This window comes from Hemicordylus capensis, chromosome 5, assembly GCF_027244095.1.
Source record: "Hemicordylus capensis ecotype Gifberg chromosome 5, rHemCap1.1.pri, whole genome shotgun sequence".
NCBI classification, from domain to species: Eukaryota; Metazoa; Chordata; class Lepidosauria; order Squamata; family Cordylidae; genus Hemicordylus; species Hemicordylus capensis.
In genome coordinates, this window is record NC_069661.1 from 39,653,031 (window position 1) to 39,670,999 (window position 17,969).

A 17,969-nucleotide genomic window follows, 5' to 3' on the forward strand; every position below is an offset into this window, starting at 1 on the left:
GCAGGTGCAGGCCTCCAGAGAGTGATTTTTAAACTCCTTCACTCCTCAGGCAGCAGGCCCTTCCCTTCCCGGGAACCTTTAAGCCTCCCTCCTCATTTCCCAGAAACTCAAGGGGTATAGGACGAAGATGCAGTTTCTACCCCCCCACCCCCACCCATAGATGTGGCCAAAAGAACAGCCGATTGTGAGAAGCAGAAGCCCCAAAGAAACAAGCCTGCAAAAGGGACATTGGGCAGGCAGGCGAAGGTGCGAGCGAGAGAGCACTAATCGCTGAACCAGGAGACAAATACGATTACCAGCTCCGAGCCTTGAGTCAGAAAGTCTCATAGACTTTAAGATGTTAATCCCCAAGCTAATCCTTCCTTTGGCGTGTAGGAATAGTGCAGCCACAAGAGTTGTTTTGTTATTTATATTGGCGTTTAATAAAACTCAGGCAGTGGTGAATGGGCTGCCCACTCTCCAATGGTAATTAATTCCCTATTTCAGTGACCCAATTGTGCTGGGATAGAGCAGCGGGACAGTCCCACTGCCCCAGCCCGCCTTTATGCAGCTTACACGGCTCTCGTGCTTCAACAGCTATGGAAACCCATTCTTTTGATGTCATTCAAGGAGTTTTCCTTGGGCATCTTCTAAACTTCAAGGACTCTTTTATTTTCCCAAATGCATGAAAAGCAGGCCTGGCTTGACCACCTCTGTAGAATTTAATGATTTGTTGAAAGGGCCTTTGGGGAAGAAGGGGGCAGGGGAAGGAGGAGATATAGACAAACACAGATCTCCAGAGAGGGGAGTGGGGGGTGGAAGGGGAAATCTGACAGGTTCTTATCAAAATAATCTCCATACTGCCCTTGGACAAGAAACTGTCAAAAGAAAGAAAGAAAGAAAGAAACAACCCAGTTTCTTACCCTTCCTTTTTTAATTCCTTCACACCACGAGTGGTATGGGGTTGAGTGTATACTAGGCATGGGTTACACCCAGAGAAAGGAAATGAAAGTTGATTATTTATGCTTTGTGGTGTAACCTTAAAAAGAAATCCCACTGATTGCAGAGGGTGTGACTTATTACACACCATTGAAGCTAGACATTTTTGGGTCCTATGCAGTTCAGAGCATATTGTATGGAATAAGAGACCCACAGAAAAGGATGGAAATCAAGGAGCTGACTTTCAAGTATATTTGGGAGATAGAGGCAAACTACATCCAGCAGCAGAAGGTAAACTGCATTCAGCAGCCACAGTAAAATAGTTGCCCAGACTGTGCAAAATGGAGAGAGGAAGACCATGCAGCACCTTCTGCAAAGCTGTCCCAGCACAAGTAGTCCCTCTATGTCTTTATACACACGTCCAAAAAGGGGGGAGAAGAAAGAAAGAAAAAGAAAATCCTTTAGCAAGTCACAGAAACAATTCAGAATTCAACTAAGAAAATACAGAGTGAACCATATGGCCAGGGTAGCTTGAGTTGGCTGCATTTTCCCTCAGACAAAGAAGGGATTGAGAGTTGAAGGAAAGGAGAAAAAAAAACCAACTTTCCGGCTGATGAAGCTGTTGTCTGGAGGCAATGATCCCAAATCTCAAGGCTTTATTCCAAGCTCCGACTGAGACGTGATATGTCATATGATTAGCATCTTTCATATTTACAAGAGAAGTATAGGCTGCCAGCCTTTAGAGAAAGGCGAGAGAAAGAAGGGGCATATGCTGAAATGGATTTAGCATTTGAAAGAGAGAAAAGAGATTGGATAAATACACTTAAACGAGGATTTAGTTTTACTCCTGTTGAGTTCTAATGGATTGTTGATTGAGATTTTAGGGAGCTGGAACAGGGGTGTCACTAGCAATTTAAAAGACGCTATTCAGCCCTTGACTATTTTTTCTTCTTCCACACTTTGCTTATTAGTGCCTTTAGTGACAGCTTGAGCTAAAAGAAATCTTTTTAAAATAACCAAAATATGATAGTGTGAAGCTTGCCTTCACTCTAGAAATGCAGATAGCCTGTGAAGTTTTGTTTCCTTGAACACAACTTCAGTGTCTGTTGGCAACTTGCATCACATCTGAATAATTATCTTAAATTCATGTGAGATTATGCAAATTTTCTTTCTTCACTTAAAAAAAAAATTAGATGACCCTTCCTAGCTTAATCAAGGCTGGTGTATGGACAGCGGAGAGTACACTGGCACCACCTAATGGACAATCCTTATTTTATGAGAATTAACAGGTTTAACTTTTTAGCCAGGATTGTAATTTGTTTAAAAACAAAACAGATTATAAAATGTTAATCTCTATATTAATGTTTTCTGTAATTTTTTCTGCACTTTGAAGGGCAATAACTTGTTTAAAAATAATTTGAAAGAATGTTGTGACACTGTTTAAGAAAAAGTTAAGTGACTAACAGTTTCCACACTACACTCTTACACCAGTTTATTTGTAGTGTACTGGGAGATTAGTTTAGCATTTGAAAGAGAATAAAGAAATTGAAAGAGAATAAAGAAATTGGGTAAATATACAAACATGATTTAATTTTATTTCTGTTGATTATGGCAATCAACTAAGGTCACGCTAGATACAATGCTACAGATCTGTGAACAGGATCCCCTTTTAAAATATATATATAACAGTTGTGGTGGGGAGTGCATATCAGGACCACAGGACTGAAGGGAAAGGTTTTGTTTTCCCCCCTATTGCTTTTTTAATGGAACTGAGCTATCTGCCCCATGATTCGTCAGTTGATAAAAAGATCCACAATAAAAAGTTATTAAAAATCCTGACTTTATTCTATTTCATAGTACTGACATAAGCAGAAAGTGCCAAGTTTGATCTTATCTATGATTAGAAATCATTTGGTTACCAAACCTTTTATTACATGTAAATACTAACATTTTAATGCAACAAGACTAAAGACAGAGATAATAGTTCATTTATATTTAAAGCATTGTTTTAAACAGTGTTTTCAAGCTACTTTACACAACTTAAAAGCATTTTAGCCTTTTGTTTTCTTTGAGAACAATTTAGATTTTTCCTTGTGTGCATGCATTTCTTCTTCTTTCTTCCTTTCCAAGTATGATTTAAGAATGTCTGTCAATTGCTGCTCACACTGGCCAACATGTTGTAATCCATTTTTTCTTCCTAGAAGTAATTACAGAACAGCACCAGTTATTTATTTATTTTATTTATCATATTTTTATACCGCCTGATCTGTATATTTCTAGGTGGTGTCCAAAATTTATAATATTTAAAAGTCACAAATTAAAATACACGAAAAAAATAAAATTATTAAAACAAGTTTTTAAAAAGTTATTAAAATTAATTCTAATTAAAAGTTTGAGAGAACAGGAGGGTCTTGAGGTTCTTCCTGAAAACAAACAGAGAAGAAGATGCTCTTATTTCAGCAGGGAGCTTATTCCAGAGCCCTGGGGCAGCCACAGGAAAAGCCTGGTCCTGGGTTGCCAAACGAGCCAGTGGCAACAGTAACTGGACCTCTCCAGAAGATCATAAAAGGCAGCAGGGATTAAGACAAAAGAGGCACTCTCTCAAATAGCCTGGACTCAAGCCATTAAGGGCTTTATAGGTAATAACCAGCACTTTGTATTTTACCCAGAAACATATTGGCAGCCAGTGCAGTTCCTTTAGAACTGGTGTTATGTGGTCCCTTCGTGTTGTCTCAGAGACCAATCTGGCTGCCACATTCTGTAACAATGGTAGTTTCTGGACTACGTACAAAGGCAGCCCCACACAGAGTGCATTACAGTAGTCAAGCCTGGAGGTTACCAGCATATGTACCACTGTTTTAAGGTCATTCACCTCTAGAAATGGACGCAGCTGATAAAAAGTGCTCCTGTCCACCGCTTCAACCTAAGAAACCAGGGAGAGCTTTGGGTCCAGGAGCACTCCCAAGCTATGAACCTGATCTTTCAGGGGGAGTGTGACCCCATCCAGAACAGTGAGATCTAAACCATCTCTCAGGTCCTGTCCCCCACCCCCCCGCCCCGTCAGTACCTCCATCTTATTTGGATTCAACTTCAGTTTGTTCTCCCTCATCCAGCCATTACTGCCTCCAGGCAGACATTTAGGGAAGATATGCCATTTCCTGATGAGGTTGGCATGGAAAAGTAAATCTGGGTGTCAGATGTGATGTTACACATTAAAGCTCCGGGATTAATTGTTATTCTCTAAACACAGTGGTCTAGAACTAGTTCTGCATACCCAACCGAAGTTTGTTTTTGCATTTTGGGGGCAGAAGCTCTCTTCATGATAAATGTTTTGAAACTGAGGGTAGTTTCAGAAGTAGTTTATAATAAGGCATGGAGGTCTTCACTTCAAAAGTGGCGGGGGGGAGGGGGGAGGGAGAATCCAAAATTCTGTTGGGCATGGAAAAAGCAAGTTGCTGACTATAACCTTATGTTCTGAGTGATCATCTGTGTGGACACCTATACAGATCTGCCTGTGCAGAGTAGCATTTAGAATGTAGAGCTATAAAGAGTGTTCTAGCCCCTGCTGTTGATGGAGGAAGCCCTGTACATTTCATGTGCCTTGATGGCAGGGAACTTCTTCTCCTTTTCTTTGTGGTACCTTAACCTGGAGGTGAGTACACATAGATCAAGAGAAAATACTTGTAACACAGTCCAGCCAAAAGAGGTATCTGCTCTGGCCCTCATATCCAACACATGGTGTTGATAGTAGAGTCAACAAATTCACTGACCAAGGACTTAGATGTCTCTCAGGCTGGCTGCAAAGATGAAACTGCTTTAGTGGTGTGACTCCTCAGGGGTGTTGTTTTCTTAGTCAGTTGTTATACTAATGTTATAGCTTTGGTCACCCAGTGGGCCAGATGCCAAGAAAACATTTTTGCCTTTGCATGGACCCTGTACTGGTAACAAACAGAGTCCATTTTGGGCCTGAAAGGTTGTTCCATGTAGACAGAAAGAAAGGGCATGTTTCATGTTGAGCGAGTTAAAAGCTCTATCTTTGTCTGAGGCTGGGTAAAAAAACCAAAACCCCAAACAAAAAAACCACTGGTAGAAAACACTGGTAGAACCAGGTCCTGTCACCTTAAGTGGTGCAGCGGGGAAATGCTTGACTAACAAGCAGAAGGTTGCCCGTTTGAATCCCTGCTGGTAATATATTGGGCAGCAGCGATATAGGAAGATGCTGAAAGGCATCTCATACTGCGTGGAAGGAGTCAATGGTAAGCCCTTCCTGTATTCTACCAAAGAACACCACAGAGCTCTGTGGGCACCGGGAGTCAAAATCGACTTGATGGCACACTTTACCTTTACTTTAAAACCAGGTCCTGATAAAGAGGCTACAGACAACTTTGGAGAGAAAATTTATGTTTGGCCACAGGACAACTTTTTCCATGTGGAAATGGATGAAAGGTGAATTGTCATGTAGCCAGAGAACAAAGCTCACTAGCTCTCTGTGCAGATATTATTGCCACCAGAAACACAGTCTCAAATGTTAATAGGCAGAGTCTGCCATGACTAATGGCTCAATAGAGTGTCCAAGAGTTGAGACAAGACAAGTGACAGGCTCCAAGATAGTACTGGGGCTTTCAATAGTAGGTAAAGATATAAGCTCTTGAAAAATCTCTTCACCATGTGGTGAAAGTACATCAAGTAATCTACTGAAGGGCAAAAAACAGCAATTACCAAGGGTACACTTTTACTGAGGACCTGGAAAGGCCTTGAATGAACTGAATTTGTGTATGGAAGATTGTGAAGGTTGAAAATTATGTTTCAAGGTATAAATACCAAAGCACATCCACTTGGCCAGACAGGATTTTGTTGTGGTTCTCTTGACTTGCTATTACAAGCTCACCTTAGGCTTTGTCTAATGTTGGATTCTCCACTCAGTGAGTTTCAGTATTGCAGTGTTGCAGGGGAATACTGGAATCTGGCCAGAGTCAGCAGACCAGATTTCAATGAATGGCAGAAGTAATTGCTTGGTGCAACTTTGAGTAGTGGAGCAAACCCAAATTGGCGAGACTACCAGAGTGTTAAGAGGATGTGGTCTGTTGAGAATTGTGTTAATCTATCAAGAATCTTGGTGAACCAATGGACATTTACGGAACAGTGTTCCAGGAAAGAAGGAATGCATTCCCTGTTGACTGGGGACATGTCCCACTCTGCAACAGGTTTTCTTCTTTGCATGTTTTTGTTTTGTTCTATCACCAATAGATTCAGTTTGATGACCCCACTAATGAATTACCTAGCAAAAGTAAACAGGTGGAGCTTTTCTTGCACCCTCATGGAAGATACGGGCAAATAAATAAAATGCTATTCTATCTGGTGCCCCCACCCCACCCCAAGAATTCAGAGGTGAAGATCAAACAGGTTGTTTACTTGTAACAAGTGATCTTTCTGGTGATCCATGTTCTCTCACAAAATGGGTTCTGCACCTGCACAGTAACATCCACAGAAGAATTCCAAGCTCCATGAGATGCTTTTCAGCTCTGCTGAATCATGCATGTGGTGCAACTGTTATTTTCTGAGGGAGAGTGCCTTTCTCCTCAGTTCCTGATTGGCTGCTGCAATGAGCGAAGAAAGTCAGATAAGTGATTATTATTGTGGAAGTATCCTAGCAGTGGGGTAGGCTAGATGGGTATAGTGAGTGAACATGGGTCACCAGAAAGATCACCTTACAGATAAGCAACCTGTTTATCTTTGAGGTGATCCATGTTCCCTCACAAAACTGATTAGTGAGCTCACCTCAATATTGGTGGGTGCTAGGATAGAGTTAGAGTACCTTTTTAAGAACCGCCTGACCAAAGTTGTCCTCTGCCGCTGAGTGGATGTCCACAGCATAATGTTTGACAAAGGGCATGTCTGAAGACCACATTGCTGCTTTGCAGATGTCCTTCATGCTGATGCCCGACATATGGGCTGCTGACATGGCCATAGCCTTAGCTGAGTGAGCTTTAACCTTTGAGGGGGATGTATCAGATGAAGATTAGCTCCACAAGCCAGGAGACAGCCTTTGTCTCAATACCAGTTGTCCTTTTTCCCTCCCTTATACAAGATAAAGGGGGGTGGGGGTTGTCTTCTGGAACAGTTTTGTTCTGTCCAGATAGTGTATGGATTTCTCCAGAGGAGTCAAAGGGTTCAGGAGGAAAGTTGGCAACACTATGTCCTGGTTCAGATGGAAATCAGATACTATTTTTGGTTGGAAGGATGGATCTGTCCTTAGAATGACTCAGTCTAGATGGAAATTGGTATAAGAGGAGTCAGCTCGGAGAGCTGTCTGTTCACTGGCTCTCCTTGCCGATGTAATGGCAACTGAGAAGGCAGTCTTTTGACAGAGATTTCAGAGAGGAGGCAGTGAGAGGTTTGAATGGTGCCTCTGTAAGTGTAGATAAGACTAGGGAGAGACTCCATGGTTTGATGGGCTCTCTGATTAGTAAGAATAGATTTTTTATTCCTTTAAAGGAATCTCTTAAGAGTCCGGATGGGAGAACACAGTGCATCCATCCCACCCCGGATGCCTTGCAGAGAGTGAACTTCTATTGAAGAATTTGAAAGTCCCAATTGTTTTAGTGTTTTCAGGTACAAGATAATTTGACAGATTGACACGTTGTGTCAAAGCCTTTTGAGGAAGGATATTGTGTGAACCTCTTCCATTTGCAAATATAGTTTTTTCTGGTTGACTCCTTTCTTTTGTTCAGGAGGATGACATCTAATAATTGATCCCCCAGGCTGTTAGGTTCAGTATCTGCAGGTTTGGATGGCATACATAGCCTGACCCTTATGACACAAGGTTCTGGTGGTGTGGAAGATGTTGATGTTGTCCCCAAGACAGATGCAGAAGGATGGTAAACCATGGCTGTCTGGACCACCATGGGGTGAGAAGAATGCATTGAGTGCCCTTTTCAGGAGCCCACCCTGATGCCCCTCCCAAGTCCAGTGAGGTTATTTGATTTATATGATTTTAATATCAATAAGATTACTTTCTTTCGCTACCACCATATGATTGTTTATTACCCTGCTCTCAATAAATAACTCTTTGGTCACATAGCCTTGCGAGTACAGGATAGGCATGTATGTTCAGTGCATAGAAAGAAACAAAGCTTAAAGTGTAGAAACAAATAAGAACAAGTTTATTATTTACAAGAGAATGAAACAAAGTTCTCTGCAAAGCAGAACACATCGACTTCACTACAATGTTGCCAAATAAGTCAGCTGTTAGACTTTCTGAGTGTTTTAACCTTACACTTTAAAAGTGTAGCTCTTAGGGATGTTAAATAACTCAGGACAGGTGTATTTTAACCTTTGTCCGACTTGGTGTATTGACCCAGACTTTTTAGTCTGTTTTACCAGGTGGTTTTTGTTGTTGTTGGTTTGTGTTTTGCCTCTGGGCATCTTTCACTCACAGGATTCCCCTTCAGGCTTATTACTCCAGACTTCCAGAGTACTGTACCAGTGCACCACTGGCTATTCAATCTCTATACATCCAATGACCAAGAACTCACAAAACCTGAACAATTCTCCTTGTTCATTCACCACACAGAACTCACTCTTGCTCTTTCTGTTCTGTCCAATCCCAACTGCTTCAAACTCTCACCACTTGTCATTATTTATACCCCTCCCTGAACATTCCATATGGTTTCCATGACAAACTCTACTCACTCACTCTCTCCCTTCTCTCTCCAACACTCTACATGTATGTTTCTTCATGGCCCTTTTGAAATATTTTGCTCATGGTCTTCGAGAGCAGAGGAAAAGGAGGGAACCAGTAGTATAGGTGTTTCGTCCAGGGCATCTGGAAAGCATCTTCCATGAAATCTTTCCCTATGCCTGCCCTGGAACAATAAAGTTTGCATCTCCTGTTTTCCTGAGCTGCAAAGAGGTCTATTAATGGAGTCTCCCAACCCTTGAAAATGTTCCCAAGGATTTCCAGATTCACTTCCCACTTGTGTTGCTGAGAAAAGGTTATGTCACTGTTCAGAGAGTCTGCCAAGGTGTTGTCCATGCCCTTGATGTGCAGAGCAATTGGGTGCATGCGATGGTTTATGTACCTTCCACAACTGATGTGCTAGGTTGCAGAGGGACCAGGAGACTGTTCCCCTATGGCGGCTGACGTATGCAGCCGCCGTGGTGTTGTCCAGCAGAATGTGCACTACTCGATCCTTTTAGAGGCAGAAATAATTTCAGGGCATGCAGTACTGCCAATAGCTCCAGAAAGTTTATGTGGAGTGTTTGTTGTTGTGGTGTCCATTTGCCTTGGGCATGAAAGACTGCACAATGGGCTCCCCAACCTTTCAGGGAGACATCTGTCATCAACATCAGAGATGGGGATGGCAACTCAAACAGTACACCTACTGAGAGGGAGTTTATCCTGGTCCACCACTGTATGGACCATAGCACAGGTTGTGGAAGAGTTAACCACTGCTGTCCAGATTTGGTCTGTACACAAACAGAAACCAGCTCTGGAGCCGGTGTATCTTGAGTCTCGCATGAGGCACAGTGGCTGTGCATGAGGCCATATCAGACCTAACAGCCTTTGAAAGGTACCAGCCCTTTGCTTTGGGTTTAGTGTAAGGGTGGGGATGCGTTGCACTATTGACTCCCTCCTGTCCCCTGGGAGGCAAGATCTCTTCTTCTCCAAGTCCAACATGGTGCCTATGAATTGTATCCGATTCTGTGGTTGTAGGATAGATTTTTTCCAATTCACCCTGATTCCTAGTTGTGCTAGGAGGTCTAGTATGCATTGAACATGAGAGATTAGCTCTTCTTTGTTGTGAGATGTTACTAACCAGTCATCCAGGAAAGTGAATATTGATATGCCCCATATTCTTAGATGTGCAATGATGGCACTTAGACACTTTGTAAAGACATGGGGTGCCGTTGAGAGTCTGAATGTTAGGACTGCATACTGGAATATTTTTTTTGACCTGGAGTGTATCTTAAATACTTTGTGTTCTGACTGTATCCCCATGTTAAAATAGGCATCCTTATCGGCAAACCATTCTTCCCTCGCCTAATAGGGGAAGAATACCTTGCAAGGAGATCATTCTGAGTTTCTTGACTTTTACATACTTGCTTAGTTTGTGTAAGTTCATAATGGGATGGCGTCCTCCATCCCATTTGGGAACTTGGAAATATCTTAAATAAAAGCCCTTCTCCTAGTCTTTCAAGGGGTTCTATCACCCACTTCTCTAGTAAGGAATGTACCTCTTCTGTTACAGGTAGGAGTAGAGCGGGTGTATTTTATCCCTGTGATTATGGGGAGGCTTGTAAACTCAATGGCACAGCCTGTCATTATGGACAACACCTAGGCATCTGATGTGATGAGATGCCAAGTGTGGGCAAAGAGGGTGAGTTGGATAGGAGAAAGGAGTTCTGCTAGAGATATTTTCTGGTCCAAAGCATCAAGCAGTCTGCTTAGACTGGTCTTGGGTCCTTTGTTTTTGTTGTCTTTATCTAAGGTTGTATTGTTGTTTAGGGTTATACCTGAAATATATATATATATTTTTACAGTCTTTCATCTCTGACTGCTTAAACTGGTACTTTTGCTCACCAAAGGAGCTATACTTTGGGGAATAGGTTGGTTGCTGTGGGTGTGATGTGAAAGTCCTCGCTCTATAATGGGACTTTCTTCATCTTCTCCATTGTTTTGTCCGTTTGCATACTGAACAGACAGTCCGCTTCAAATGGCAGAGTTTCAGTTTTATTTTTCATGTCATACTGAAGGGACATAAAGGGCAGTCAATGTCTCCCTGGAGAGACACAGCACCTGTGATGGATTGTGACTCAGTCTCTGAAAGATGCTTTGCTGTGCTTAAATGTTGCCTGGTTATATCAGCAGATTTAGGCAGTGCTGTTTTGAACTATTCATGGAACTCCTCTGGGACATTTTAAATCCTCTTTCAGAGTATCCCAAATGGAGTAACAGTACTTCGCCATGCAGGCCATGTTGTCAGATATTTTAATGGCTTTGTATGTCATAGAGCAGAATCTGCGCCGCATTGCATCTAACTTCCTCCCTTCCTTATCCGAGTTCATTCTGCCTGACTTACGCTCACAGTGCAATCAACTACCAGTGAATTTGGCAGCGGGTGCTTAGAGGAAGGGGCATGACTCCTCTTGTATCCTATACAAACGTTCCAGCCTCTTCAACACTGATGTAGAGGCTGATCGTATATCCCAGCACACTTTTGCAAAACCGGCAAGGACAGGTAGCATTGGCACAGATGCTGGTTGGGAGGCTAAGGCACTGGCCATGAAGTCACACACGGGGTCTTTGGCCTCAGGTGCTGGCACTTTTAATTCCAAACCTAAACCCTTTGCCATGTCTGCCATTTGAATTTGGTACAACCTAGTCTCCTCTGTAGGCAAGTTAGATGGAGGATCTACTACTGTTTCACTGGGGGAAGGATCTGAAGGGTTCTCCATTTGACCTGAGTCCCCATCAGAAGAGGAACGAGAGTTGTATTCCCCTTTAGAGTGCTCTCTCTCCCCCTCAGGCAATTTTTCCAGAGCTGGAGAGACGTGGATGACCTCCAGATCTGGTTCAGTTTTATGATTACAAACTGGAGACACTACTTTCTCCTTTTCAGCTTGGAGTTCTTGGTCTCTTGAAAGGAGATTCTGCCACAGATCTAGGTGTGAGTCCATGCTCCTTTGCAGGGACTTTCTCCAGATCACCTTTAAGCTTCATAGATTTCCAGAGTCTGTACTCATTGAAGTCATATGGCAAAGCAGGTAAGGCAAATAGTAAGGGTCTCTATAACATCCCAAACCCCTTCTGTAGCCTGGGTCCAGGGCCCCGGAGAGCTCCAGTAGTCTATTGGTCATGTCATGGACACAAACTGTGGAGCAGAGTGGTGATATATACCTCCAGACCATATATATCAATGGAGAGCATCAAGGGGTCACCTTCACAGGGGATGCCAATGGAGCCCTTGGAATTGGTACAGATTCCAAATCCTTATCTCCGTGCAGTCCATGTAAGGGAAATCCTTTGAAGCAGAGCCCAAAGAGATACTATCAGTGGAACCCATTAAAGACTCCAGGTTTCTGGAAGTCATCTTCACTTGTGGTATTGGCGAAGCCTCTCTGGATGAAAGGTACCCTTCTTTGTTAGAGATTGAATGCACAGATTGAGTTGGAAAAAGTCTGGAGAAAAGTTGATTATGATAGGTGACATGGCTTGTGATATACTCTTAATGGGGTGTCCATTTAACTTGCTGATGGTGTCATTGAGATCTGTAGTGTAGTCACAATAAATTTTGGGCCAACAGCGGTCAAAATCGGATAAGTAGTTGTCAAAGTCAGAGTTGATTGTTGTGTCAAAAGAGATGTAGGTATGATCACTGTCAGCATTGGCGCAGAAGCTGTTATCAGTGTCAGTGTTGGTACTGGCAGTGCATCCGATGTCGAGGGGTGAACATTTTGATGTTCTTCCTGTGCAGTTGAAAGTGAGAGAGTATGAGGAGATAGCTTCGGTGTCAGTATTGTAGTCTGTTTCGATGTTGACAATGTCGACGATGATGTTGATGGTTTAGATGTTGGCATTGACATGCGGTGATGTTTGGAACTCGACGAACCTGAATCCAACTGCTTATGCTTGCATTTCTTATGGCGACAACATTGGGCATCTGTATCTACTGTTTCCATTTTTTTAAAGGTCAAGTCTCCTTGTTATCTATTAGAAGGAGCTCAAGATGCAGAGGCACTGGAATCCCTCAAAGTCACCCTCAATCCTGAGGGGTGATTGTTGGCCAACATCAATGACATCAACGTCAATGGAAGTGGCGATTTTGGTGGCAGAGGTGGAGATCAGATCATGGATTTCCTAATATCACATTTTGCTCACATCTCAGAAATCACTGCTTGGTGGTTATTTGTTTGGGAACTGTGGTTGGCTTCATATAGTTTGTCTGCCCCAACATTTAAAAAAAAAAATCAACGTTGTAGGAGCAATCCTCCCAAATTGTACAGTTACAGGGTAGTTGTCTAGAGGCAGGATATAAATATTAGGGTTGATCAAAAACAGGCTATATGGTGGGGGACAATGTAATTCATGGGGGAAATTCCTTTGAGAGACATTCATGGGGGAAATCCCACCCTCTAAGAGTCTCTGTCTGTACATGTAATCCAAAACAAATTTAATGGGTTCCTGTTAGATAAATGGGACTTATTTCAGAATAAATACGCTTAGAATCAATGGAAGAGTCAATAATCAGAAGTAACAAGACATCATTTTAGACATTGTAGAAGTCAGGAACATAGGCTTTCCTATAAAAAGCACTTACAGGTAACCTGATCACTTATTGCACCAGTTTCTCTGGGATCAATATATCAATAATTTTGTTTTGTTTTTTAAAAAATATTCTAACATACCTGCACAGTGCTGGATAATGTATCCCCACAGCTTGTTCTTCCTCAGACAGTTCAGATTTCCCACTATTAGTAAATGCCTCTTCCCTCTTGTCAGTGCCACATTCACTCTCTTTTCTGAATCTATGAAGCCAACTTGTCTTGTCCTCACACAAGATAACACAATAATTTCCTTCTCTGCTCCTTGGAAAGCATCAACTGTGGACACCTGCACAGCTTTAATTTGAGAAGCATCTGAATGTATAGCAGCAAGCAAGTTACAAATCTGCAAACAAAGAGATACAGACAATGACATTTTTCAGTTTTGCAAATAATGAAACTGTGAAAAATATCTACCATTCTGAATTACTCATAATCAGCAGTCTTCTTTCTCGAAGACCTCTTTAATGTGTACCTAAAATATAAAAACAAATGTCCAAAGAAAGCAAATGTTTTGATGTAACATATCATCTTCAGTGCTATATAGTAGCTGAAACAGGCTCAAATACAATAACTCAACATCATGACTCAGCAAAACTAACAGCAATTAGTAAATCCTGTTACAGTGCTAATGTCAACCAATCCTGTTACAAACCCCCAATGTTTCATAATATGAAGGAGTAAAAATTCCCACCATCACTCAATAGCCAATGAATTCCATTGCTTTCCTCATTTCTTCTTTTACATTTATGGTGGGACACAGCTATTCTATGTACATAGCTTCCCTAATTTTCTGCTTCTTCACATCTGCCTCCACAGCCAAAGTGAATATCTTTGTATTCACTGCTCTCCCTTGATGTTTTTTCCAACATGCACTGCCTATGGTTTTGTTCTATCTTTATGCTGTATATCTGCCAGATGTTCCTTGTATATTTTTATCAAGGGTCTGCCTAATATAAAAATGTCTGTCTCCCCAATATAAAAATGCATGCATTCCATGCAAACCATTTGTATACCACCCCCTTTGTCTGACCCTTTCCTTCATTGTTCTCACAAATCTGGCAACCCTCCATTTCACATTTGTTGTAATGCAGTCTTGACTTCATTAAATGCTGTCTCAAGATCATAAGGGCTGTACAAATAACACTGACTTCCAAACCTTGTTTCTTTCTTTTGTATCATCAAAAGGGAATGTAGAATCATCTAGGAGGAAAGCAGAGGAAGCAGGGAAAACTAACGGTTATGAATTTCTATTAAAAGAGTTGTGCCCTCGAGTCAGTGTTGACTCCTGGTGACCACAGAGCCCTGTGGTTTTCTTTGGTAGAATACAGGAGGGGTTTACCTTTCCCTCCTCCCGCACAGTGTGAGACAATGCCTTTCAGCACCTTCCTTGTTGTACTGCTGCTGCCCGATATAGGTGTTTCCGATATTTTGGGAAACATACCAGTGGGGATTCAAACCAGCAACCTCTTTCTCTCTAGGCATGTCATTTCCCCGCTGTGCCATTAGGTTGCTATTAAAAGAGTATAGGAGTATTAAATATAGAGAAGGGTACCCAGTATTTAAAATTCCATATGTGACTGATAGGTTTAATTGGGAGGCACAACAGATTCTAAAGAAACAAGGTTTGGAAGTCAATGTTATTTGTACACGGATTGGCTAATTGCTGTCAGTTTTGCGGAGTCATGATGTTGAGATAGTATTTCAAGATAGTATTTCACGTTTCAGCTACTACTGTATAGCACTGAAGTTGATGTGTCACACTAAAACGTTTGCTATCTTTGAACATCTGTTTTTATGTTATATTTATGCATTAAAGAGATCGTTGAAAAAGAAGATTGTGGATTTATAAGATGAGCATCTCATTGCTGTTATACCGTCTTATTCATAATAATCAGATTAGAAAAACAAACATTAATCAAGATGTTCTTAAGTCTGGCTATACATTTGTATTATCCCTGATTTTAATACTGAGAAGAAATATAGTTAAGTTTAACAAGTCATCTGCTTATTAATTAAACACAAGAAACTGCTTCCAGTTTGTAACAGAAGGAGAGTAATCTTCAGTTGATCAGCATTTTTCAGTGGCTCCTGGACAACAGCTCTTGGCGCTCTATGTGGGGCTACCCCTGGAGACAGTTCAGAGGCTGCAACTAGTGCAGAATGCAGCAGCAAAACTGCTGACAAGCACTTCTGGCCAGATGCACATCACACCGGACTTAAAGGAACTGCACTGGTTGCCAATTTGCCACCGGGCCAGATTCAAGGTTTTAACATTGACTTATAAAGCCCTGAACAACCTGGCCCCCAAATACCTGAAGGAATGCCTTCTCCCATATTTATTATTATTATTATTATTATTATTATTATTATTATTATTATTATTTCGATTTCTATACCGCCCTTCTAAAAATAGCTCAGGGCGGTTTACACAGAGAAATAATAAATAAATAAGATGACTTATAATAAGATATAGACCTGCCTGTCAGTCAAGATCTGTAGAAGAGGCCCTCTTGGTAGTGCCACCATTGTCAACAGTTAAAGGGGTAGGAGTACATGAGAGGGCTTTCTCTGTGGTGGCCCCTAGGTTGTAGAATGCCCTCCCCTCTGAGGTGTGCCAAGCTCCAACACTGTGCACATTCAGAAGAATGGTGAAAATGTACCTTTTTACCCTGGCCTTTGACTAGTAATGTAGTGATTCTTCCCCTCTCAGGCACTGTATTTTTAATTGTATTTTTGATTGTATGGAGTTGTATTTTAATTATGTTTTATATTGGTTTTATTGTAACCCGCTCTGAGACCTTTGGGTATAGGGCACGCTAGAAATGTAAATAAATGAATGAATAAATAAATAAATAAATAAATACAAGCTTATCGGTTTACAGTTAGTATGTCTAAATAAGACTAATTTATTTGTAATAATGGAGAAAGTTCATTTTTTGGGAAAAACAAGATAGGATTTACATTTAATATTGTACTGGTAAAGGTTCTATTGGAATGTATTTGGTGTGAAAACATACCTTGTTTGCTTCCGGATCCAATTCAAGGCACTGGTTATTACCTTTAAAGCCCTTAGCGGTTTGGGTTCTGGAAACCTGAAAAACTGCTTGCTTCCAAGGGTTTCTGCCTACCCAACAAGGTCATAATGGGGGCCTTTCCTCTGTGTGCTGATGTTGAGAGAGGCTAAATTATCATGCACAAAGGACAGGGCCTTCTCTGTTGTTGCCCTCAAGCTCCGGAATGTACTCCAATTTATGTATGTATGTATGTATGTATGTATGTATGTATGTATGTATGTATGTATTTGATATTTCTACCGCCCTTCCAAAACAGCTCAAGGCAGTTTTCAATTAACACAAAACAATTAAAATCAGTTAACAATTAAAACAGTATAAAACAACAATTAACACAGCAATTAAACAATCACAACAATTTTAAAAACCCTGAAAACCAGGTTACAACATTAAAACCAGTTACAACTATTTAAAAACCCTGGAAGGCCAGGCCAAACAGACAGGTTTTAAGGGCTCTCCTGAAGGCCAGTAAAGTCCACTCTGACATGGGAAGCTGTCTTCTACTGAATCAGACCATTGGTCCATCTTGCTCAGTATTGTCTGAGAGGAGAGCTGGTCTTGTGGTAGCAAGCATGACTTGTCCCCATACCTAAGCAGGGTCTGCCCTGGTTGCATATGAATGGGAGACTTGATGTGTGAGCACTGCAAGATATTCCCCTCAGGGGATGAAGCCACTCTGGGAAGAGCAGAAGGTTTCAAGTTCCCTCCCTGGCTTCTCCAAGATAGGGCTGAGAGAGATTCCTGCCTGCAACCTTGGAGAAGCCGCTGCCAGTCTGTGAAGACAATACTGAGCTAGACAGACCAATGGTCTGACTCAGTATATGGCAGTTTCCTATGTTCCTATGTCCACACAGACTGGCGGTGGCTTCTCCAAGGCAGGCAGGAATCTCTCAGCCATATCTTGGAGATGCCAGGGTGGGCTTCTGAATGCAAGCATGCAGATACTCTTCGCAGAGCGGCCCCATCCCCTAAAGGGAATATCTTACGATGCTCACATGTACTTTCCAATTCAAATGCAACCAGGGCAGACCCTGCTTAGCAAAGGGGACAATTCATGCTTGCTACCACAAGACACAGCATCTGTCGCTTTTAAAAAAATAACTAAAAACGTTATTTGTTTAGGCTTTTACCCCTTAGGGGTTGCCAGGCCTCTCGGCTCTCCTGCTTCTATCTTTTTTATGGTGGTCATTTTTTGATGTTTTATGGCTTTTACTGTTTAATTGATTTTAAGGTTTTTAGTTATCTTTGAATGTTTTAAGTTATTTTTAAAAGCTTGTTTTATTTTGCTTTTGTTATATTTCTTTTTGTGAAGCGCCTAGAGCCTTTGGAGTCAGGAGATATATTAAATAAATAAATACTTTTTGTGGAATTTTATTGTATTTGAACTTTTGTAAACTGCCTTGGGATGCTTTATGAAAAAGCAATATGAAAACTGAATGAATGAATAAATAAATAAATATGAATGAATGAATGAATAAAATACCTTGCTCATTTGTGATTTATACAGGGTTATTACACCAGTCATTGATCCCTCTAGTCCACTGGCAATCAGAGATTGGATTAATTTGACAATAAAATAAGATTCTGCCATATTGTGAAAGCTATTATCTCTTTCCACCTGCAGAACAACAACAACAACAGACTTCAAAACTT

General features: G+C 41.4%; 1 protein-coding gene across 8 annotated transcripts in view; it reads right to left on the reverse strand.

The window, feature by feature from the left end:
- Positions 1-2,740: 2,740 nt before the first annotated feature.
- The window catches only part of ZGRF1 (zinc finger GRF-type containing 1), a 58,301-nt gene continuing 43,072 nt past the window's right edge, over positions 2,741-17,969 (reverse strand). For all 8 annotated transcript variants that reach the window (XM_053252930.1, XM_053252933.1, XM_053252936.1 and 5 more), the window contains 3 exons: positions 17,800-17,934; positions 13,327-13,588; positions 2,741-3,115 (listed from right to left, as the gene is read on the reverse strand). In XM_053252930.1, the coding sequence (XP_053108905.1) occupies positions 2,970-3,115; positions 13,327-13,588; positions 17,800-17,934 (543 nt within the window). In that variant the 3' untranslated portion in view covers positions 2,741-2,969. The remainder of the gene's footprint in view (positions 3,116-13,326; positions 13,589-17,799; positions 17,935-17,969) is intronic.